Source organism: Notamacropus eugenii, chromosome 4 (genome assembly GCF_028372415.1).
Source record: "Notamacropus eugenii isolate mMacEug1 chromosome 4, mMacEug1.pri_v2, whole genome shotgun sequence".
Classification (NCBI taxonomy): domain Eukaryota; kingdom Metazoa; phylum Chordata; class Mammalia; order Diprotodontia; family Macropodidae; genus Notamacropus; species Notamacropus eugenii.
In genome coordinates, this window is record NC_092875.1 from 187,705,577 (window position 1) to 187,731,068 (window position 25,492).

General features: G+C 38.8%; 1 protein-coding gene across 2 annotated transcripts in view; it reads left to right on the forward strand.

Annotated features, from left to right (window-relative positions):
- Positions 1-25,492, forward strand: part of JARID2 (jumonji and AT-rich interaction domain containing 2) — a 334,461-nt gene that overhangs the window by 216,220 nt on the left and 92,749 nt on the right. For both annotated transcript variants that reach the window (XM_072603889.1, XM_072603890.1), the window contains one exon: positions 21,777-21,946. In XM_072603889.1, the coding sequence (XP_072459990.1) occupies positions 21,777-21,946 (170 nt within the window). The remainder of the gene's footprint in view (positions 1-21,776; positions 21,947-25,492) is intronic.

Here is a 25,492-nt window from a genome sequence, read left to right on the forward strand (position 1 = left end):
GGTCAGTGACAAGAACGGGGTCATGCTGCCCTGGTGAAGCCAGACTTTGCAGCTTTTCGTGACCAGTAGACAAGAACAGGCAGTATTTCCATCTAATGGAACAAAAGTCCTCTGCGATTGTTTCAAAGACTGCTAATAATGATCCCCCCTCATGCCTCCCAGAATTCAAATTTCAGACAGTGGCTATTGTTATAAAATAGAAGTCCTAGCATTGTTCTTTGCAAAAAGGCTAGATTTTTATGTGAACTGATTGTTTTCAAGGACTTTTCTATTTTCTGTGCATTCGGTTAAATTTTGATGTGCATGTTCTTCAGTGCTTTGGGTATTGTGGTTTATACATGTCCCTGAACAAGACAAGCTATGTATATATATTGATTAGTGAAAGGATCTCCACCAGCATATCATTGGGTTGTTTTCTAGTTACCCTGGGAGTCATCGAAAAATCCATGCGCACCACACGCTGTGCGGGCCGCCCTCCCTCCGCGCCCCCCCCCCCCCCCCCCCCCATGTTCAAAAGAAAGTAACTTTATTTTGGAACCTTTGGGGAGAGGCACATAAGATATAAAACAAAACACCACAGTGTGTCCACTTTAAAAAGTTAGGAACAAGGGATGTAGTGGCATTACATGACCACAACCCAATAATCTGTTTTATTTGAGAAGATGCTCCTTTAATTAAAGCCTGGGCTCTGGTCTCTTTTGTCTTTTGATTTCTTATTTCTTTCTTTCCCTTATCTCTCTCCCTTAATTCTATCCCAAAACACAACATCCCTGCGTTACAAGTGGTTTTCCCTCTTGGTGCTCAGCTCACTCATCTGGAATTGGTGCCCTGTAATCTCTAAGAGCTTACAATTTCTTAAAACTGCAGAATAGAAGCTCCTTCTATAGTCTCTAATTGCTGTAATTTATTCTTTATTGGAAAGATTGTAATAGAATCTTATTTCAGAAATAATAGCTAACATTGATAAAATGCTTACTATGTGCAATATGCTACGCATTTTACAATTTTTTAAATTTGATCCTCGTAACAGCCCTGGGAGGTAAGTGCTATTTCTTTTTACAATTTCCGGATGTGAGGTTAAATGACTTACCCAGGGTCATGCAGTCTGAGGCTGGATTTGAATTTAGGTCTTCCTGACTCCAAGTCCAGTGCTCTATCTACTGTGCCACCCAGCTGCCCCTGACTAAAAGGTCATCTGACCAATCTCACTACTCTTTGTGACAACCCATGAAGTGTTTCTGATTCTTAAAAGGTTTTTTTTCATACATTGGGTTTGTTTGATGCCTCTCAGCAGCTTCTGCCTCTTTTTCCTGTTTTTCCAGTCATTCTAAGGTTTTACTTTTCTAGGCAGAGGATCCTTTGTACCTTGAGCTCTAAGGTATGGTGGATAGAGTCATGTACATGGAGTCTGAAAGACCTGGCTTCACATTACTCCTCAGACACTTACCTGTGTCAGTGACTCTTAAACTCTTTCGGCATTGATAAAATGATGGACAACACTAATTACTTCACCTGGGTTCTCAGAAGGATTAAACGAGATGATACAGCAAACCAACCCTAAATTCTGTAAATTCTGGTTTCCATTATCCTTAATGGTGATGATAATAATCATGATAAATCACTGCTTCTGGTATGACACAGTCTGTCTACAATCTTCTCAATGGTTTTGCTGTACTCTTGAATATGTTTTACTTTATCAGTTTGTCCTTCCTCCAATGTGTAGTTCAGAACTGAATTTACAGTTTTCTGTGTTAAATATTGTCTTGTAACCAGCCCAATGTTCTAATTGTTTAGGATCATATGTCATAGGCCTATCAGCTTTGTATTTTCTTTAGATTTGATCAGTGTTCATCAGAGTCTTCCAAATTGTATCTAATATGTCGCTATGAAAAGACCAGTGATGGATTCTCAGGGTTATTCTGCCAGTGGTGACCTCCCTCCTCAGTGACATTCATCTGCACCACTCACTCCTTTTTGTGTCTTTTTGTTCAGGCAGTTCTGAATTTCTGTACCTCATGCCATTGTCTTTCTCTGAAGGATGCTATAAAAGACCCTGCAAGTGCTTTGGTGAAATCCCTGTTTACATAGTCCATGGCTTACCTGTGACTTATCTGGCTCCCGTGTATACTTGAGTGGTTCTTTGCATTCAGTGAGATGGCTTTTCCCTTGGGCATGTACCAAATGGAACCCATCTGCCCATATTCTTGACTCTTAGTAGTCTAATAACCCTGTCAAAAAAGAAAATGAGAGGAGGCTTTCAAAGTTTAATATGGAGTGGGGAGAGGGATGGACTGATATCTTTGTCTTCTAAAGACCAGTTTTACTTTACTATTTACTTTAAAGCACACTGATCTCAGATTTTTTTTCTGTGATTCTATTGGAGAGGTTCACTGTATGGATGGTAAAAGCTTGAGAACAGCCATTCAACTCTAAATCAGGTATCACTGTCCCTTAAGGAAATTCATAATATTCTGCTCTGTACTATTTTATGTTCTGCATAGAGAATGGATAGTAATTTTTTTTAATTGAGATCTCTATGAATTTTGTGTTTTGAAACTCCATACCCCAAGTGATCTGATGAGCATCTTTCATATCAGGGCAGAATGATGGACTTTTGCACTTAAATGAAAATATAATATTGAACCACTAAATATAATGCTTTGACACTTTTTAAATTATTGTATCTGAATTTCTGTACATCACGATACAGACTTTGGGTTTTGATAGAAGCTTAATTGAGGGGAGCTGTTATAGATGTTTCATCCAGATTATTGTGACATTGTCTTAGTATTTTTAGTCTTTAGACTCCTTTGAGGTGACGTGCCTATTGTCTTTTCTTTTTCTTTTTTTTTTTTTTAGTGGTTAGGAATATTAGAAGCAGCATTTTCTTTTTTTTTGCCATTTGAAATTGGGGAACTGTTTTTTCTATGTAATGGACCCTCCTCCCCCCTATAATTTCCATCATACACACATGAACCAACTCTTATTCTTTTGAGAAGTTGCCAGATTTGTAGTGTGTCTGTTTGGTGATGGAATAGAGTGGGTAATTATTTTGGGGATGGAAACACAGGAAATTTTTTTGAATAGGCCTTTCAGTAACTTGGCAAACCTACAGAGCTTGCTCCCTTACCCGTACAAAGAGTGCAGCCATGCTGGTCATTCTGCGTTTGCCAGACACAAAGTGTCTTGTTTTTGAATGAACAGAACCTCCCCTCCCACCCATTCTGCTGCCTTTGTTTAGAATTGGTATGTAATCTAAATAATTGGATTTACCAGCTTAAGTTTTTAATATTGGAAAATTAAGTTAATAAAACGGTGCTTTGGAGCACATACCCCTTGACAAGGGAACAGCTGTGTAGGGTGTTAGTTGTGCTGCCCTGAATGCTACCCCCACCCCATCCCCTAAAAAATAAAACAAAAACAAAATAGAACCTAACTGAACCATTTTTGTAAACTTCTTTCAAGGATTGCAAACTGTAGCAAATCCTGGATAGAAATGGAATTTAATTAACCTAGAAATTGTTATTGTGCCATATTCAGTGCTACCCTGGAGATTAAGTGCATAGATATTAATAAGCTGGTTAACTCTATATTCCAGATAACCTGGGAGGAAACTCAGGGAACCAGTGCCATCCCTGGGTATATCCTGATGGCAGCTTGCCCAGGAAGCTTCTAAGTGCCAGTGATTTCAAAAGCAAAACAATGGACAATTTGGCACAAGTTCTATCAGTGGGGATTGGTGAACTCTATTTACATAACAACTTTTTGCCATTTGCGCATTGAATTCAAGGAAGTGCTAATTTTTTCTCTTTTTTCTTTTTTCCTTTTCATATGGTTGTTAAAGGTAGCATGTTGCCCCCGTTCTGATATACTGTTAGGGAATGTATGTGTGTGAATACATACATACATATATATATATATATATGTATATATATATATATACATATATATATATATATGTATATGTATATAGACACACACACATATATATAAACACACACACGCACACACACACATGAGATTTCCAGGTAGCAAAGGACAAATGGACAAATGTGGTACCCTGTAGTTCTAATAACACTATCCATTCTTTAAAAGAGGTTATTGCTACATCAGTGATGGATCCAGGAGAAAATAATGCCTGTTCACAAATCTTAGGGTGTGATGGAGAAGGCAAGAATTAGGAGACAGGAGAGAAGATTGTTTTGAATTCTGGCCTGTGGAAGAATAATTGTTCTCCCAGACTTGGCAGAGGTGCGTCCTGAAATATTTGTATTTTGTTGCGAGAGGAGGTTACCAAATAGAATTATATTGGTTCCTTGTTTCATGTGTGTTATACACATTTTAGAAACAATGCATCTGAAGTACTTCCACACCTGTTATCTTATATCTTTGTATAAGACTTCTTTTAAGACAGAGCTAGGCATTAAAGTTTTTCAATGTATGGATGAAAAACCATAGCATAAAGATATAGGGTCCCACACATCAGGTTTCATGAAATCTCTGAATGATTGCTTTTTCATCTAACCCCTTGTTTTTCATCATCTTTAAGTATGACAATTCTGTGATACTTGGAGGGAAGGGAAGAAAAGAGAAGGATTTTAAGGAGAGAGTATTTATATCAAATGGGCAGCTTGATTGCTCAGTGCACAGAGTGCCATGCCTGTAGTCAAGAAGGTTCACCTTCACAAGTTCAAATCTGACCTCAGACACTTACTAGCTGTGTGACCTTGGACAAGTCACTTCACCCTGTTTGCCTCAGTTTCCTCATCTATAAAATGAGTTGGAGAAGGAAATGTCAAATCACTCCAATGTCTTTGCCAAGGAAACCCCCAAAACAGATCATGAAGAGTCAGACGCAACTGAAATGACCAAACAACAACAAAACTTTTATTAAATATTGAAATAGCCCCACCATTTAGCAATAAATTCTGATTATTAGCCCTTTCCCCTTGATGAGAGTTATGTCAGTATGATTTAGGAGAAAGACATCTAGATTTGAAGTCTGGAGACCTGTTTTCTGATGAGTCATTGTATGACCCTAGAAAATCAGTCGATCACTTCTCTGTCTCCCAATTTCCTTACTTTAATTATAGGAAAACAAATACTTATCTGTCAATGTGTTCTTGATATTAACAATATTATATCTATCTATGTGTGTTCTCTGCCCTCTTATATTAGAATCAGATAGGTACTTGGAAAATAGCAATTAATTGTTACACTGAAAATTTTGTCATCTTGATTATTAACAGCAAATAGTTTAGTTTTAAAATCCTGTCTGTTTTTGAAGTCTTAGTTTCCATGTAGTTATAGCCTTCTTGTATTTGAGGATGCACGTAGATTTTAGTGGTTTGTGTTGTCATGAAAGTGAATTCTGTTTGCCATGGTGATTTCTACCCTAATTTGGAAACTAAATTAGAGTATTACTGAATTAGCAGGGCCCCTTGAAGTTGCTCTTCAGGATATTATCCCTAATGTTCTTGGCATGTGGTCCTCTGGTCTTCATTTCAAAACCTTCACTGATGATTCACACACTGCCTTTCAAAACAGCCCATTTCCTTTTTGGACAGTTGTAATTCTCATGAAGTTTTTCTTATATTGACCTGAATTTTGCTTACCTTTAACTTGAGTCTCCTAGTTCTCAATTTTGCACTCTAGTGCCAAACAAATTAGTTAATCCCAGTTCTACATGGCAGGTCTTCAGATATTTGAAGATAGCTGTCATGTCCTCCTTAAATCTAATCATCAGGCACTGAACTTAATATGATTGATAGTCTAGGGTTTGTTGTGTGTGGTGTGTGGTTTTTTTTTTTAAGTTTTACTAATGATCCTTTTATAAAGTACCATTTCCTGAAAACTAGTTTTAGGAAGATAATAACTTTTAACCCTACCTCCCCCTAAAAGACCTCTCTCTCTCTCTCTTTTTTTTTTAACATGATAACGTTGTATATTTGGAGGGAATAGCAAATTGTACATGACAGATTTACAGTTTCAGGTATAAGAATCTTTTTTTAAAGTTTTTTTTATTATTATCATTTTTTTTAATGTTCTACAATCACTACCATAAAACTTAGATTTCCCTACCCCACCACTCCCCTTCCTCCCCAAGACAGTATACAATTCTATATAGGATCTACATATACTTTCCTATTGAATACGTTTTCACTATAGTCATGCTGTGTAGATGAACTAAAATAAATGGAAGAAATCATATAACAAATCAAAACATAATACACACACACACACACACACACATACACACATGATCTGCTACATTCTGCGAATGAATTCCATAGTTCTTCCTCTGAGTGTGGAAGGCATTTTGCCTTAGAAAACCATTGGGAATTTTTTTTTTAAGTTCTTGTGTTATTATGAAGTTCCAAGTCTACCAGAAAAAACTCTCACACACTGTGGTTGTTGCTGTGCACAAAGTTCTCCTGGTTCTGCTTCCTTTCACTCAGCATCAGATCATATAAGTCCCTCCAGGCCTCTCTGAAGTCTTCTTGTTCATCATATCTTATAGCATAATAGTATTCCATTACATTCATATACCATAATTTATTCAGCCATTCCTCAGTTGATGGGCATCCCCTTGACTTCCAGTTTTTGGCAACTACAAAGAGTGCTGCTGTAAATATTTTTGTACGTGTGGGACCCTTTCCCATTTGTATGATCTCTTGGGCATACAGTCCTAGTAGTGATATTGCTGGGTAAGACCTCTCTCTTTTAACAAAGAAACAAAAAGTTATGTGAAGGAAAATGGCCCATGTCTGACAATGCATGCCATTACTCAGTGTCTATATTTAGTTAGGAGGAGAGGAATCTTTCATACTTTTTTCATCATCAGTTCTCTGGAGCTGGTTCTTGGTTGCTTTTTGAATTTTGTTGCCTTGAAGCATTATTTTCCCTTAGTGCTGTGGTCATTTTGTGTATCGTTTGGTTTTCCTTCCTCTTGTTCTGCTTATGTTGCTCTGTATCCTTTAATCATTTCTTTTGTATAGTAGTTTCTTGTGCCAAAGGAATGTTTCATTACATCAATGTGCTACAGCTTGTTCAGCCTCTCCTCAGTCAGTGGTCCTCTGCTTTATTTCTAGCTAATTTTTCTTCCACAAAAAGATGATACTGGTATAAACATTCTGATGTCTTCGACACCCCCCCCCCCCAATTATATCCCCAGTAGTGATTACTGGCTTAATGGTTATTAATAATTTATTCACTTTTCAAGGGTAGATCCAAATTGTTTTCCATATGGTTGGGCTAATTTTTGGCTTTGCCAGAGATATATTTGTTTAACTGTTTTTCTCACAGCTCTTCAAATATTGGCGTGCTGTCTGTGTCTTTCTCTGTCTCACTATTGTTCATGGTATGAGGTACAACCTCAGAATTATTTTATTTTTAATTTCTCATTTGTAGTATTTTTTCCACATAGTGGTTGATCGGTTTCATGTCTTCTTCTGCAACTTGTTGATCTCCTTTGACCACTTATTTTTTTGCAGGAATTCATCTTAGTTAAATATGTGTGTATGTATACACACATATACATAATACGCACACATATATATTTTATATATATTTGTATATAAAATATATGTGTGCGTATCTTTCTGTCTTCATTATTTCTATTGAAATTTTTAAACTTTCATTCTTCCAAATGAATGTTATTATTTATTTGAAGTTTGATTCTTAAAGCACTAAATCTTTAAATAAATTTAGCATTATCACTGTTATGCTACTAGTGTTGCTCAAGTGTGAGCACTGAATTACATTTGTTTCCGCTTTCCTCTATGTCTGTAGGATGGTATTTAGATTTATTTCTATATGTTGTGAGTACAGCCTGGTAAGTTAATTTTCAAGTACTTCATACATTTTTTGTTACGTTTTTTCTAGTTCTTCCTTTTGGGTATCTCACACCACTTCGAAGAAATATACAAAAATGCTAATGTATTTTCCAGATGTAGATTTGGCTTTGATCAGGGTCCAGGATAGTGAATCCATCACCTGTGTTGTTTTCATACATTATTAATGCATACTAGCATTCTAAGTTTTTTTTTTCCAACAGATATCCACAACAGCCCAAATGAGCTGACCCATGTTGAACTTGAAACTCAATAACATCCACAGATGTTTTTCATATGAATCTTTATTTTTAAAATAAGTTTTTATTGATGTCTTCTGTTTCTTACATTATAATAGTTATTTCAAGTATCCTTCCTGCCTCTCCTAGAGAGCCCTCTTATGTAACAAATAGTATTTTTGTAGAGGATAAAAATCAGCACAACAGATGAACACATCAAAAGTATGAAAATATGTGCAATATGTAGTACCTGTTGTCCTCCTACCTCCAAAATGGTGGGTTGGGATTGTCCTTTTATATTTCTTCATTTGGGTCCCGCCTGATCTTTATAATTTTGTTACATTTACTTGTGATTTTTTGGTGTGCCGTTCTTTCCATTTACATCATTGGAATTACTATGTATATTATTTTCTTGCTTTATTCTGCATCAATTCAAATGTATCTTTCTCTGTTTATCTGTATTCATGACATACATCATTTTTGACAACACAGTACTATTCCATTTCCTTCATGTACCAGTTGATGGCTATTTGCTTTGTTTTCAATTTTTAGCTATTACAAAAATTACTGCTATCAATATTATGGAGCTTATAGGACTTTATTTTTATTGACGGCTTCCTTGGAATATTAACTCATTAACAGTGTCTCTGATTTACAAAGGTTACAGGCACAATTTTATTTGCAGAATTTCACAGTGCTGTCCAATATGGTTGTAATATTTCATAGTTTCACCAACAATGTATCAATGTGCTTATCATTCCCCAACCCCTTCAACATTTATTATTGCCATTTTTGGTCATTTTTTGCAAATTTTGCACGGTATGAGATAAAACCTCAGAGTTATTTTAGTTTACTTTTATCTTATTAGTTATTTGGAGTGTGCTTTCAGATGGTTACGCATACTTTGTAGTTTTTTTAAGAATTGTTTCTTCACATACTTTCACCACTTATCTATTGGGGAATAGGCTATTAGTCTCCCTCTATATGCATGTATATGTATATATATGTAAAATTAATTGTTCATATATCTTGGGCAAAATATTCTTACCTGAAAAATTGATACACAGATTTTTTTTTTCCTATTCAACAACTTTCTTTCTTACCCTAGGTGCATTAATTTTGTCTATGCAGAAACTTTTTGGTTTAAAGTAATCAAAATTGTTTCTCTTACCTTTTAGAATTTCTCCAATTTTTTACATGATTTGATCTTTAATAGTAGGTCATGTATCCATGTAGAATATGTTGTGAAATATATCAACTTTTTAAAAAACTCTTTTTCCCTAATCTTGTACTTGTCTACTTAATTTCCCCAACCCTAGTATATGACATTTGGTTTATCTGTTAACATCAGTCTTGTTAGATTTAGCCCATTTTTCTAGCTGAGAACATTTTGAATCATTCCATTGTTATTTGATATCTTTAGCTATCTCAGTTTCACATCTGCAGTTTTTTGTGTCTGCAAATTTATTAAGCATTTGTCCCTCCCCCATTGCCTCTAGTCAAGTGATCAGTACAGATATTGAAAATAATTAGACCAAGTTAGAGTCTTCTCCTCTTGAAGGAGTTTTGAAAGTGACCAGTGAACCTCCAGCTTTATAGTTCACGTTATAGGTTAGGATCTAGTTCCAGTGGTTTGTTTGGATCCAAAAATTCCATTTTGTCAGCTACAGCCTGACATTGTAGGATATCATCTCTTACTCAGGGTCCATTTACCATTGAACAAAGTATTGATTGGAAAACAGTACAATAAGCCACTCTGTCAGTATTTAGAGCATAGATTTAATTATAGTTCAGTCAGAACATTTTGATGATAACAGCTCTGGCTTTGTGGTTAGCTGAGAAGCCCCCAGTGCTCAGGTTTAACCTTGTACCTTCCAGTTTCTGACATGTGAGATGATCTCTTGGTTTGTTTTTTTTTTAAATCCTCTTCCTCCTTTTCAGAATAGGTAAAATCTGAATTTGATATTTTACTAACCTTTTTGATTGGTTAGTGCATCTAACCAGTTTAGTTTGGTTCAGATATTGTCTACCAGGTATTGTACCACAGGTGGGAGAAAATCAGAGACCAAAACAAAACAGGCCCCATTCTGCAGAAAATTATATTCTTTTATCTTACTGTCTTGCAATATCCAGATATGGTAATGCCTTTTAGAGATCAAATTTATTCATAAGGAATATAAAGGGAATAGTAAATATGATGGGATAGAAGAAAAAATGCTGTTGAAAAGTTTGATAAAGAAAGAGGAGATATTGGTTAAGAAATGCACTATGGTTAAACATTTAAGGCATTCAGCCATCTGAGTCTCTAGCCCCATTTGGTGATATTTCCCATTACTGCCAATCTAGATCCTTCCCGAACTTTTCCTAATCCGTACTCCCTCCTTCCTAATCCCTCTTTCTACTTGTGCACCTTCTCCCCACCCCTTTTGGAGTCTTTTATTTCAAGGTCTAACTCAAGATCAGTTTCAGTAACTCCTTAAGAAATGAGAACTGGGCAGGAATCATTTCATCTAAGTTCATGACTGGTGGATCATAATTCACTGGTATCAGATGGCAGTGTTCTAGACCACATACTATATCTATTTTACCTTTCCTGTGTTCTTCTTAAGGGCATGTACCATGAAGCCTTTCCTGATCCTTTCAATTAAAAGTGACCCTTTCCCCCCTAGAGCCTCAAGCTCAGGCCCCTCTGTCTTGTGTGTGCTCTTAATTATTTTTTAGCCTTTGTTATACTTATTTATATACATGATTTACACCTCTGACCAGAATGTAATTGCCTTCTTGGCATAGATGGTGTTGTTTTCCATCTTTGTATCCTTAGCACTTGACATCAAATATATTTTCTTATTATGTTTACTTAATGAGTGCTGTTGGAGATAAAGAGGTGTGCATTATGAGGGCTGGGGTGGAGTACTACTACCAGCACTGCCTCCTGTTTCACTCAAGGCAGCCATAAAATGCATGATCTATCTTTGCCTTAAAAATCTGATAGAACCCCTACCTCCCCTTCCATGTTGCAGTTCTGTAGTCTCATTGCACAGCAGCTTATCATTCAGTAGCAGCGTGGTGTGGTAAAATTGATCGTTGTGATGTTGAGTCATTTCATTTGGTTCTGACTCTTTATCAACCTTTTGGGCTTTTCTTAGCAAAGAGAATGAGGTGGTTTGCTATTTCCTTCTCCAGATAATTTTATGGATGAGAAACTGAGGCAGACAGGGTTAAGTGACTTGCTCAGGGTCACACACAAGTGTCTCAGGCTGTATGTGAACTCAGGAAGATGAGTCTTCCTGACTCTAAGCCTGGCACTGTATGCACTGCTCCACCTAGCTGCCTGTAATGTGGTACACCAGAAAAAACCAATTATCTTGGAGTCAGAAGACTGGTTTTCAGATCTCACCTCTGACCTTTATTACCCCGTGACTTTGAGCAAGTCTTTTGGTGTGCCTGAGCCTAAGTTTCCGTATCCGCAGGATGATAATGGTGGAGTAGATGGATCCAGCCTTAGATCCAGGGTTTTAGGCACATTCCATTTCCAGGGTCTTCTTGAGCAGTGTTCACTGGTTGTACTTAAATGTGACAGATGACATGAGTTTCCAGCATGGCAGATCTGCATTGCCATTAGGCTACTGGGGACTGTCCTTTAATATTATTGCCCATAGCATCCTTTGGGTCATGTATAGTTCTGTCCTCCTTGTAGATTTTGAGACTAGTTCAGGCATATCCTGGGTACCCTGAAAATGACTTCTGCTTGGAGAATACTGGATCACCATTCAATTTACACCTCTGATCTGTCTACAGTAAAATGACTCTTGCTATTTAATTTGCATCATAAAAATGAAAGAATCTTAGTTATTCTGCCCAAGGGGCAGAGGAAGAGACAAGTGATAGAATCGAACTGAGGAGATTCTTCTGAGATACTATATAATAAACTTTCTAGATAAAATCACTATATTTTTAGAAATATTAAACAGGCTTTCTTCCTACGTTTCCAGTCCTTATGACTCTATCTGTGTCAGTGATCAAATGGGCAATTTCAGTGAATAAATTAAAAAAGCGTTTACTAAGTACTTAGTATGTGAAATTCATTGTGTTCAACTCTAGTGGAAGGTGTGGAGCTAGGAGATACAAATTAAAAAAAAAACGAAAAACTTCAGTCCCTTATCTCTAGGAACTCGTGGTTGAATAGAGGGAGATAACACATAGATTTTAGCTGTGAGATGACAAGGATCCATTGGTCTTTAGTGTTCGTTCATTGGCAAGGCTTGTGATTATACATCTTTGATATCATTTCACAAAATCTTACCTGTTCCTGATGTTGAGCCATTTCACATTGCCAAGGACTTTTGTGGTGTGAACCTACTTTCTCATCTTCACTAGCTGTGGCTGTTGAGGGTGGGGCTGGAACACCTGCATAGCCATTTGCTACAATTGGTATAGTGAAAAAGAGTGCTACCCCTGCAGTCAGGAGGACCTGAGTTCAAATGTGGTCTCCAATTCTTACTAACTGTGTGTCTCTGGGCAAGTTACTTAACCCTATTTTCCTCAGTTTCTTTATCTGGAAAATGAGCTGGAGAAGGAAATAGGATACTGCTTTAGTATCTTTGCCAAGGAAGCCTCAAATGGGGCTATGAAAACATGACTAAGTGTGTGTTGTTGCCACCACCCCTTCTACTCTCCTTTTTCTCTCCCACTTAAAATCTCCAGTTTTGTTGTATGCATATGTCTGGAGTAGTTTGTTTGGGTCACTTAATTTAGGATATTGGACTATATGGTTTAATGAGTTTTGGGGACTAAGTAACAGTATCATGGAGTCCCTGGAATTACTGGGACATCTCAAGTTAAAAGAAAGAATGTCTTAAAACACAAAAAATCTTGTAAATGGTGTGAACTGCCTATAATATTACTTCCTTCATTGTGCCAAAGAGCTGTCATTTTTGTTGGTGCTCTACTAATATAAATGGTAGCTGACTCTGTCCCTGGGTAGATCTTCACATTATCATTTGTTATCACTAACATGAAATTCATCACCGTGTGGCCAACTCTCTGGCGATGAGCTTCTCTGAACTTAGCTCATCTGCCCTTCAGATCGCCAACATACAGTTGTTCCTGGGCTGGTGTTGACAACATAGCCAGTTTGGCTTAGGATCCAGTAGGGCCTGAGCTCTCATAGCATAACCTTAATTTTTTTTTTTGTTTTGACCACTGCCTCCCTTCTCTCATTTCCTTCCCTTTTAATCTCCTTTTCCCTTCCTACTTCTTCCCTACATATTAATCTCCCTTCCCTTTTCTTTCCCCCTTCCTGTATTGCCTATAGAGCTAGTTGTATTTCTATACTTAACTGAGTTTGTTGTTCCTTCCTTGAAGCCTATCAAATGAGATTAACTCTCAAACAATGTTCATCTCCCTCCCCTCTACTGTAATATATTTTTGTGCCTCCTCCTGTGATGTAATTTTCCTTTTTCTGACTCTTCATATCTCCCATTACAATCCCTTCATACTCTTAAATCACATTTTTATCATGACATCATTTAATTTATACCACTCTCTCTAGGTTATATCCCTTTTATATATCATAATAAATATACAATTCTCAAAATTAACAAGTATCATCTTCCCTTATAGGGATGTAAACAGTTTGCCCCTATTGAATAACAAGTTTGGTTTTTTTTTTTCCTCTGTTTACCTTTTTATGCCTCTCTTGAGACCTGTATTTGAAGACTGAATTTTCTATTGAGCTCTGACCTTTTCATCAGGAAGGTCTGGAAATCCCTTATTTCATTGAATGTTCATCTCCTTGCCCAAAATATTATGCTCACCTTTGCTGGGTAATTGATCCTTGGTTGTTGTCTCAGCTCCTTTGTCATACGGAATATCATATTCTAATTCCTTCGATCTTTTACTGTAGAAGCTGCAAGGTCCTGTGTGATCCTGACTGTATGTAGCTCCTCGATGTTTGAATTGTTTCTTTCTGGCTACCTGCAATATTTTCTCCTTAACTTGACAGTTCTGGAATTTTGCAATGATATTCCTTGGTATGTTTAGTTTGGGATCCCATTCAGGATATAAATGGTGGATTGTTTCAATAACTATTTTGCCCTCTGAATCTAGGACTTCTGGGCAATTTTCCTTGATGATTTCTTGGAAGATATTGTCCAGACTCTTTTTTTCATCATGGCTTTCTGGGGGACCAGCAACCCTTAGATTTTTCTCTCCTAGATCAGTTTTCCAGGTCAGTTGTTTTTCCAATTAGATATTTTACATTTACTTCTATATTTTCATTCTTTAGATTCTGTTTGACTGATTCTTGATATCTCATAGAGTCATTAACTTCTACTTGCCCTATTCTAATTTTTATTGTTTTCTAATTCTTTATTGTTTTATTGTTAACTTTTGCATCTCCTTCTCTATTGGCGCAATTGTTCCTTTTAAGGAGTTATTTTCTCTAGTTAGGTTTTGTACATCTTTTTCCATTTGTCCAATTTGCCCTTTAAATTCTTCTGTGATTTCTTTTTTCACATTTTTAAAATCATTGGTCAGTTTTTCTTCTATTTCTCTAAAGCTCTTCCAAGAATGCTCTTTGTGCTTCAGACCAGTTCATATTCCCTTCTGAAGTTTCAAATGGGAGTACAGTCTAATGCTGACCTCTTTGGTATTCATGGTTTTTTGGTCCTTGTCCCCACAGAAAGATTCTGTGGTCTTTTCTTTTCAGCTTTGCTTTTTACTCATGATGATCACCCTTTTTCTGGCTTTTAAAGTAGATCTCTGCATCTGGGGCACAGGGGGCTCTGTCTCACAGTTCTTGTGCCTAAAACTTGAGGCTTTGTGTATTGTGGCCTCCGGTTCTTTCAGCTACAAGCTAAAATGCTGCAGTTTACTTGGTGCTGAGCTGGCTGGTGTTGGAAAACAGAGGCCAGGTGAAGTCTTTTTGGGTTTCCCTGGAGTTATCCTGGAGCTATCTACATTAAGTATGGGGGAAGGCTGGTCTGGCCACAGGAGGTCTTCTCTGCTGAGCTAGAGGATAGGCAAACTTAGTGGTTGGTGATCCCACATGCGTAGAGTCTTCCCAATTCCCCTGGGGTGCTGAGGCACGCCTGGGGTCCTGGTGTTGGCTGTTGAGGGCTTCACCCCCTTAGGACTCAGGATCTTCTCCCAGTTTGCTGAGGTGGGGCTGTCTAGGACAGCTTTGATCCTGCACTGATCCCCTTAAGCCACAGCATGAGGTCCCTCCTTAGTGATTTTCCAAGCCTCATAGGCTAAAAGAGTGTTTACCCCTTCTGCTACTCCCACTGTTTCAGGATTTTTCCTGGGGAGATACTCTCTGGACTCTTCATGGTCAACAAGGGGAGGGAGATAGCAATTACCGATCACTCTGCCATCTTGGCTCCCCCAGGGTCTGAATTCCAGGAATCCTAGCATAACCTTCAACATCTTGGTAAGGCTTCAAAGTAGGTCCTTAGTGTAAGATCTGCATGCCTTGACATGTATGAAATGTGTTCCTCTAAGCCTTCCATTTTTCTTCCTCTCTGTGAATGTAAATGAACCTGAAGTTCTTAAAAGTTATTATAGAACCTTAGGGCCAGAGGTCATCTTGTTCAACACATAATGGAATTATGAAACCATTCTCTCTGTGACATTCTTTCCAAATGGCCAATGTAGCCTCTGTTCATAAACCCTGATTTACTGGGAATTCAGTCTTTTGTTAAGTAGCCCATGATATTTTTATATATTTCTATAATATATAAAGATTCTAGTTGTAGTCTTGCTTTCCAGTACTAAGGAGATAAGCACAATTTACTTTGTCCCTGATGGATCCTCCTTTAGCACCCTGTGGACTAACAAAGGGTATCATCCAAAGGAGAGGACTTGGGAGTCAGAATATATGCCTTGGAAATGATAGAAGCCATTAGTAAATGAATGAAAGAGCATTGAATAAGCATCTAACACGTGCAAAGCCCTTGGCACATAATTCAGAAAGTAAGATGGTCCTTGTTCTCATCGAGGGAGACAAGTGGGTGTATGTATTTGTATCTGTCTATAGCTATCTCTTTGTATTTTTCAACTGTAAGTCAGATGGAAAGATCTCGTCTTCCTTAAGGAAGCAGTGGCAAAGTAGATAATAATGCATCTTTAATGCTATTTCCACTGATAAAATCGTATCTATTTTAGATATTGAACTATATGCCAAGGATTTTGGTGGTAAGAACCTTCTTTTTGTTGTCTTTACTATCTGTTATTGAGGAGAAGGCCAGGGCACATCTCTGCAAGGATCGATCACCTACATGCTGACTGTAGGGAGTAGGGCCTCTGTTATGGGAGCCACTGCTTTTCCTGGGGATCTTGATTGTCTCAGTTTTCTTGGGTTTTCTTCATTGAGCTCAAAGGGAAGTAGTGGTTGATGTGGTGGTGGTTGGTTGACTCACTTAGCACAATTCTGCGTCATAACTCTCCGTCCCTTCAGGGTGCCTTTTTGTGTGAGATAAGCTGGTTTTCTTATCCTTTAATCAGTTGGTGGGAATGACTGTCCCTTTTTTCCACAGAAGTTTCCCCTCGGTTTGGTGAGCTGGACTGGAAGAATGGTTAGTTGTTTGGGGTGATGGTCCTGCCTTCCTGGGCCTCTTAGGGTTTACCTGCCCATTGATAGTGATTGGTTGTTGTTGATGGATATCTTCATTAATGGCATTGGGCACCAGTCTGGAATTGGGGGTGGTGATGCACACCACCCTTTGCTCCTAGCTTCTAGGTGTAAGGAGAGGTAATGTTGGTGCCTATGATGGTTTTGAGTCACCTCCTATCTTTCCCCCACAGTGAGTTTCTACCTTGCTTAGACTGTGACGTGACTAAACCTTGGCCTCTGTGGCTTGAGGAACATTTGACATGGAAGGATGCTCTTACTCATATTTTTGCTGGTACTTCTTAATCTGGAGGTTTCCCACTACACTGCACCCGTGGTATGGCCACACTGATACCTCACTGGGAACACATGCCTGGGCCATTAAGTTGACATATGGTACAAGGTGATTAAATTGGGGAAATCATGATGTCAGCAGTATTCTTAGCATGTCTCCTGATCCCAGCATGCCTTATTAGCTTAGCTGCTTCCAGTTTTGCCCCTTGGATTTGGGCATTCTGAAGAATTGACCTTACTGACTTGGCCTCACATTTGGTTTAATCTGACTTGGATGCTAATTTGAGCCCCACCCTTATTTTCCCCAGTAGGTAAATTATTTTGTCAGCTCTAGTAATTGCCACAGATACAGGCACCTTGGTGCTGGGAGTAAAGAGAGCAGGGAAGGCAGGGTATAAGTTCAAGTTGGGTAAACATGCCAAACATGGAAGCATGAGCACAAGGGGTCCAAGCGTGGTCCTAATGGCGCTTTTCTGCCAACTTTTGTATATAGTCGATACTGGCCCCTTAATCACCTCAATCTGTACCTAATCATTACAAGGTAGTTATAAATCCAGCTTCCTGTGCTATCATCTAGTCCTCATCTGTCTTGTCTACAAAGATGGAGTGAGAGAGGGAGGTGCACTTGGCTTGCTTTAATCTAGGTAGACTGTATCTATAACATCCCCTGATCTAGTAACCCTATTGAAAAATAAGATTAAAAGGTCAGAAAAGGTTAGTGTGACGTGACTTGTTATGGATGAACCCATGCTATCTTGTTTCAAACCCTGCTTTTTCTTTATGAGTGTTCTGAAACCTTTATAAATTGTTAGAGTTTTGTCAAGAAGTGAAATGAGGTTTTTAATCCTGTAGATTGAAGAATTCGCCACTCCCCCCACCCCGTTTAAAAAAAAAGTTAGGACTTTTCCATGTCCGAATGGATGTTGAGTCCTGCTTTCCCTGAGGAGGATGGGCCTGCGACTCCTTTCTGGAAAGAATCTTTATTTCCCCATCATCTGTAGCTTCTGTTTGTACCTGCCACACCTCTAGTGCAGTCCTCCCTCTCAGTGGTTCCTTAAATGATGCCTTTGGGAATTATCTTCTCTTTGTGGTCTAGAACCCTTGTGCATTCTTTATTATTTATGTCTCATAATGAAATTTTAACAACCAAGTTTACCACTGGAACTGGGTTTCCCCTTCAGTATAGTCAGGGGACTTTCAGAGCCATGCATTTTTATTCCTTAGGATCATGGGCCACGTTCCTGATCTATCCTTATGTGGATATTATAGATCCTTGACTTACTTTTCTTCTGTGATGAGCTCTGGGGCCTCCTGGTCATCTGCCCTCTGGGCTTCTTTCACAGAAGTTCCTGGTCTGCACATTGACTCTGCTGTATTTTCCGTAGCCCCTGTGCATGGTTGTCCAGCATGGAGCATGCCTTTTCTTTAAACAGGAGGAGGAGGGGCGTAGAGCGTAAGCCGTCTTACGGTGTCCCACTCTGTCGTCTGCTCTTCATCTGGGTTTGCTTTTCATTATGGCTGCACAGGCATCTCATAATGTGTGGCATTTGTTGTTGCTGACTTTTCAGAAAGCAGTAAACACATAGCATCCTGTTCCCATGCAGACAGTATTTTTGTGAAATTCCTGCACCGCTCAGAGATTATAAATCATAGTCTATAGACTGTCTAAATACTGATAGATAGGAAATAAAATTGGCACATTCCCTTTATTTTTCAGTAGGAAAGGTGAAGTTTACATAATTTTTAAGGGATGAAAGCAAACTCCCTCCACCCCAACACACAGACACACACAGACACACACAGACACACACAGACAGACACACAGACACACACAGACACACAGACACACACACACACACACAGACACACACACACACACACACACACACAGACACACACACACACACACACACACACACACACACACACACACACACACACACACACACACACACACACACACACACACACACACACACACACACACACACACACACACACACACACACACACACACACACACACACACACACACACACACACACACACACACACACACACACCCTCCAAGGCATTGAGGGTTCAGGTGCGACCCAGGATACAATTCTGTTTCAGTCTCCTTTTGCATCCACTTTTTTGTTAGTCCAGGAGCCAAGAAGAGAAAAATGAAACATTCTGAGAATCAGTTGAGAAGATCTGTATGTGTGTATACATATACACATACATATATTTTTATTGTAGTTCACTCGTTTCAGTCATGTATGTTTTACTGGAGTGCTTTGCCATTTCCTTCTTCAGCTTATTTTAAAGATGAGGACACTGAGAGAAATTGGGTAAAATGACTTGCCCAGGGTCACACAACTGGTATGTGTCTGAAGCTGGATTTGGACTCAGGTCCTCCTGACTCAAGGCCCAACACTTTAGCCAGTGTGCCATCTTGCTACTCCCCTCCCTACCCCCATCCATCCATCCATCTATATACATTTACACATACATGATCACCCACTCCTATGGATGTTATAGTAGGAATTTTAAACCAAAATTTGGGGAAGGGTATCAATACTTATTCTCAGCTATCTAGTCTTTGGTAGTTGGTCTTTTGTACCTGAAGAAATCTGAGAGAAATCCATATAGCTTACAGAGTGCCTTCTGATTTATTGTAGTGTCTCTATGAATAGATTCTTAACTTACTGAACATAGAAATAAAAGGGATGGTGTTATTTAAAACAAGAACAAAAAGTTTTGGAGAAATTTGGTCAGAATTTTTAAACTCTCGCCTCTCTGGAAAAGGACTGTGAGGACTAGGAAAAGGTAATTGGATTTGGTCTTCAGAGAATTCAGTTTGGTCCTATGGCCAAGATGAATGAAAAAGGAGAGACTGCAGGTGTGGGGGGGGATCGTTGGGGAGACTGTTGGCTGAACCTCAGATGTGAGATCTGAGGATGCAAATTTTTTATCTCTAATCTGCGGAGTCCATACAGCAAGTAAAGAAAGAAGCTTTAAAATATATGCTGGGATTGTGAAAGACATGAATAAGGAAGATTTGACAGACCTTGTTTCTGGATATCATGTGCTTTTTCATTGGCCTGGAGAATGAGTGCATTATGCATATAAAAACAGATGAGTCAGACAGGGTACTTAGGTTGGAGGGAGAGGAGGTACAATAAGATAAATTTGGTTTTATCCTATTAAATTTGAGGTGATACTGAGACATCCAAATGGTGGAAATTTAGTTACATTGAATAAGAGTTCAGGAGTTAGGCTTGAGTTGGAGAATGTAAATTTGTGAAACAATTTTGTGGAGAGAGGCAATGATTGAAGCCCTCATATTGGGAGACTAGAGAATTGAATAGAAGGATTCATTACGAGAGAACCTCAGGTAAGAGCCGTGTTAAATGTCTCTATGTAAGGCCCAAGAGAAGAAAGAAACTGGAGTGTGTGTATGTGGGGAGGGAGAGTAGTAGGTCAGAGAGTTTCAGGGCAGGTAAAGTGGTGCAGTGGATAGAACACTGGGCCTGAAGTCAGCAAGACTTGAGTTCAGATCCAACCCTAGTTACTTCCTAGCTGTGGTACCCTGGGCAAATCACTTAACCAGTTTTGCCTCAGTTTCCTTATCTGTAAAATGAGCTGGAGAATGAAATGGCAAACCACTCTAATATGTCTGCCAAGAAAGACCCTAAAGGGGTCATGAAGAATCAGACATAACTGAAAATGATGAAACAACAACAACAGGGAGTTTCAGGGAATAACAGGATGGTCTAGTGAGGCAGGTAGATGGCACAGTGGATAGAGCCATGGATTTGGAATGAGAAGGACCTGAGTTTAATCTGGCCACAGACATTTCCTAGCTGTATGATCTCCTATACAAGTCACTTGACCTCTGTCTCAGCTTCCCTGGCCAAATGCCTCCTCCCTTTCCACTCATGTGAGGAGCACCAAGCAAAGAGTGTTTCCACAAGGAAAGACTTGCTCACAGTGTGGAATTCTACAAGAGAGGTGAAAGACAATGAGGGCCCAGTAGAGATAATTGCCTCTGGTGATTAGGAGGCTATTTGCTGACATTTGAGAGTGCATTTTTGAATAGAGTGCTTGAGGAAACGATCCACCAGAAAGGAGGGTCCGAGGGTCACTGCTGGGGATATTTCAGTAGGAGTTTTGCATGGGGATTATGGATTTTGTAGGTAGGTAACTTTTAGAAAGTCTGTAATTTGGGCTTTAATTTCTATCTGAAAGATTAGATGGATGTGTTAGGTAAATGGGGGGTGCTTATGGTGCATTTATCACAGAGATGCAGTGGCATATTGTTACCAAGTGAGATAATGGTATGAAGACATGTTTTAAAGAGCCAAGACTTCCACAGCTTGGAGGTTCTTACTCTGCACCCTTTCTTGACATAATTATTACGTTTTGTATTGAAAGTTAAAAAGCAAATTGAAAACAGTAATCCTCATTTGCGACCTCATAGCAATGAGATGTCCCCAGGTATGTGAATACACCACACGCAGACACTTTCCAGCTACACCCTCGCAGAAATTTTATATCAAATAATAGTCATGCATGACATTAAGCAGAGTTATTAAGCCTCCAAAACACAAGCAGAGAGAGCTGAACTTGTTTGTGACTGAGCAGCTTAATGGGAAGGAGCTAAAAGGAGTTCTGCCCTTTTTTTTAAAGGGGTGTGTGTGTGTGTGTGTGTGTGTGTGTGTGTGTGTGTGTGTGTGTGTGTGTGTGTGTGTGTGTGTGTGTGTGTGTTCTTTTGACTTTACTCAGTATATTTGGGATCTTCTTTTGTTTCCACAGGCCCAGGCTTCAAGCACAAAGGAAGTTTGCCCAGTCCCAGCCGAACAGCCCCAGCACAACTCCCGTCAAGATAGTGGAGCCGTTACTGCCCCCTCCAGCTACTCAGATTTCTGACCTCTCTAAAAGGAAGCCTAAGACAGAAGATTTCCTTACGTTTCTCTGCCTTCGAGGTAGGACTTTGGGGCCAGCCTCAGTGGAGGGAGATGCTTATTGGGGAGGGCTCAGACCACTTCTGACCTCTGTCCTGTTGGAAGTATTTTTTTAGACAGATCTTCCCTTTCTCTAGCCTGGATTTACGGATGAGTGTAAAGTAGAATGAATCCTTTTGAAAAGATATTTAGGAATGTGTAAGGGGACAAGTGTTTATTAAGTTCTCGTTATGTGCTAGGTACCATGGGAAGGACTTAGTTGGTTGTCCATTAATACATTAAATAATATGTAACCATATTATCAATTAATATATTAAGTTATCAATTAATAGACTTCAAGTGTTTCTTCTCCCTAATTCACTTGCTACTCAGCTTTCTTGCTTAGAGCAGTGACACTCAGGCATCTGCCTTCTCAGAATCATTGTTCAGCCATGTCGTTTCACAGTCTAAAGAGATTTACCTGTAAAGTCACAATTCACTGCACTAATGTAGTTTGGCTAATTGCTTGAGAGATGTATTGGATGATTAATGTTAGAGCACTGAGGTATATCAGTCAGTGTTTTTGGGATGATTTTCATCAGAAGAACTGAGTTTGATTCCTGCTTTCCAGTTTGCCCCCACTGGGGAAGTCATTCAATTTCTCAGGGCCTCAGTTTCCCCGTGAAATGAGAGGTTAGAGCTAGATGATCTCTAAGAGTCCTTTCTTCTCTGAATACTGTAATCCAGTGAGTTCTGGAGCCCTTTCTATATTAAACTACCCCCAGCTGACTGTTTATTATTACTTTGTATGGTAATAAGGCCTTAGTTTTCTGTAAGGGCCTCATGGATAGTGTCCTGGCCTGAAGTCAGGAAGATTCATCTTCCTGAGTTCAAATCTGGTTTCAGATACCTACTAGCTTTCCTCAGTTTCCTCATCTGTAAAATGAGCTAGAGAAGTAAATGGCAAACCACTCAAGTATCCTTGCCACAGGGATCCCTTCCATTCCATTTGCCACAAAAAACAAGATTTGTAGGAAAAGAGGGGAGAAGGGTAAGAATCACTCAACATTACATAGATCTCCAAACATATGCTGCAGAACAGTGGTATGAGAGGAACTTGGCAGCACATAGCAACAGCATTTCTTCAGAACTTCGTAGTTACTGATGGATTTTAATTTGAAGTGATTTGAGAGATCATGAAAACTACTGTCCTCCATCCTCATTTTACAGAAGACTTGTTCATTTGTTTTTTCAGTTGTGTTCAACTCTTCATGACTCCATTTGGTTTTTGTGACAAAGATGCTGGAGTGGTTTGCCATTTCCTTCTTGACCTCATTTTACAGATGAGGAAACTGAGGCAGACAGGGTTAAGTGATTTGCCCACAGTTACATAGCTAATAAGTGTCTGAGAAAGGATTTGAACTAGGTAGAAGAGTCTTCCTGACTCCAGGCCTGGAACTACATTTGGTGTGCCACCGCACTGCTCTTACAAGTATTTTCCTTTTTCACTAGTATATTGTGACATAATGAGAATTGATTTTAGAGTCAGGAAGACCTGGGTTCAAGAACTTTGTTGTAATTGGATGTGTAGCCATTGGCAAGCCATGTAAGCTTTTAAAAAAGCCTTATAATAAGTAACAGATAGTTTGCAGATCTGAATCCAGGGACAGAAGTTACTGGGTCTTCCACTAAGGAAATTATAGATCTGACCTGAAAGAGCCAGAAATAAAAAATAATTCCAGTATGAGGTGAGAAGATCCAGAATTTTGAGACTGAGAACTTTGAAAATAAGAAAAAAATTCTATGACCCATTGTAGAATTGGAATCAGTGATGGCTTAGTCATGGAGGAAAGGGTATTAAAAATGATTGACAGATGTTGGGCCTGGGATGACTGATGATTTGGACAGGTTTTGGGGGTGATGGAAGAAGTCTCTGGATTGGTAATGGAATAGATAAAAAGAGATGCTGTGCCTATTTAGAGGGAGTGGATTGTATGGATTAGATTTCTAAATTAATAGGTGATGTTTGACCTGAGTTTGAAGGTTGTGCCTTGAACCCTAGTAGTAGGATAGAATTACATAAATTCTCAAAATTCTGAAGTTCTTGTTCTTATGATTATTTTGAAGGAGAGAGAAGGTGTAATTAGTAAGATTTTTTTTAGAGGGAAAAGTCTGCTGCTTATACTTTGTTAGATATTTTTCATTGTTTGCATGGCTTTGGCAGAGACCTCTCACAGTTTATTTATCAGGTGACTTTTGTTGGAAACGTTACCAGATACCCACCTTGGTTGTTCCAGGTCATCCAGTAAAAGAGAATTTTTATCCCATTTTGTAGAGAGAACTTTCCCCAGGCCAGAGGAAGTTAATGAATAGCCTCTTTCTGAACCCCCAATTTTTTCCCCTCTCCATTAATTCCAGAAAGATGTACTAGGTGTTGAAAGCTTTATGCTTGCAGTCTGGAGCCCATGTAATAAAAGTGAGTCCCTCTGTTTACTAGGAGCTGTCTTACTGTCCACAGTCAGCAAAGAAGCAAGCTCTTCTTCTTGCTGCTCACTTTCCCAAACGTGTACAACTAAGATATTGGTCTTTTGTTTGTTTTTTCAAGAAGGGGAAGGCAGGATGCATATGAAATCCTGGGAAGGTCTTTGTAAACAGTCTTATTTGAATAGAGTGTCTTTCTCTCTGTCTCTCAGTCCTCTCTCTCAACTGGCTAAAGAATGTAGTCACTTTAGTCATTGCCCTTGGTGACTTCAATAGAAAAAGCATTTTGCTGCAGTGTGTAGTCGGATGTTTTTCTGTTGGGGAAGGTCGCCTTCCTCAGGCATTTTTCAATCAACTAATCCTTGGTAAGAAAAAAGTACTTCCTTTCAAGACTCCCTTGTATAGAGGATTTGGAAAGAAGGACCAGAAAGAATGTTTCTCTTTTACATGAGCAGTTCCATTTTGGGTTATATATTGAAGATAGGGAAAACCATGAACAAGTTGGAACAAGGGAGTATTTTAGGCTTAGTAGTATATATTTCTTTCCCCCTTCCCACCCTCCATATCACATTAGCAGAAATCTTAAAAGCCAGTTCTGGTGCTGAAACTACCCAAAAAGGTACACACTGTCTGTTATGTAAAAGCCCCCAGAAACAGCTTGTTCTAAGTCGTCTAGAGAATACTCCTTTCCCTTCTCATTTTAATATCTTGACCCAGAATTTCAAATGGAGATGTACCTGGGCTTTGCAGCGTTCTTACCTCTAAAGAGCTCACTTGCCCTTTGCTAAAGGCATAATGAGTATCTTTCAGTGGTGCATGTGGAAAGGACATGCGCTTGTTTATAGTAGAACAAAAATCCTTGCCACTGTTGTATTTCTTGTCATTAGAATGAAATTCTTCTTAATAACTTGTCATCTTTATTCTAGTCTGGTTTTCAATTATTTACAGATTAAGGGAAAAAAAGAACTAAAACTTATCATTGTAGATCCCTGATAACTAGAATTTCTTAAACACATTTCTGTGGGACCCTGGTAATCCATGCAATCTAAATAGGACTTTTTCTTCATTTTTTTAATAGTCTTTTTCCTTCAGTTACATAAAAGATGG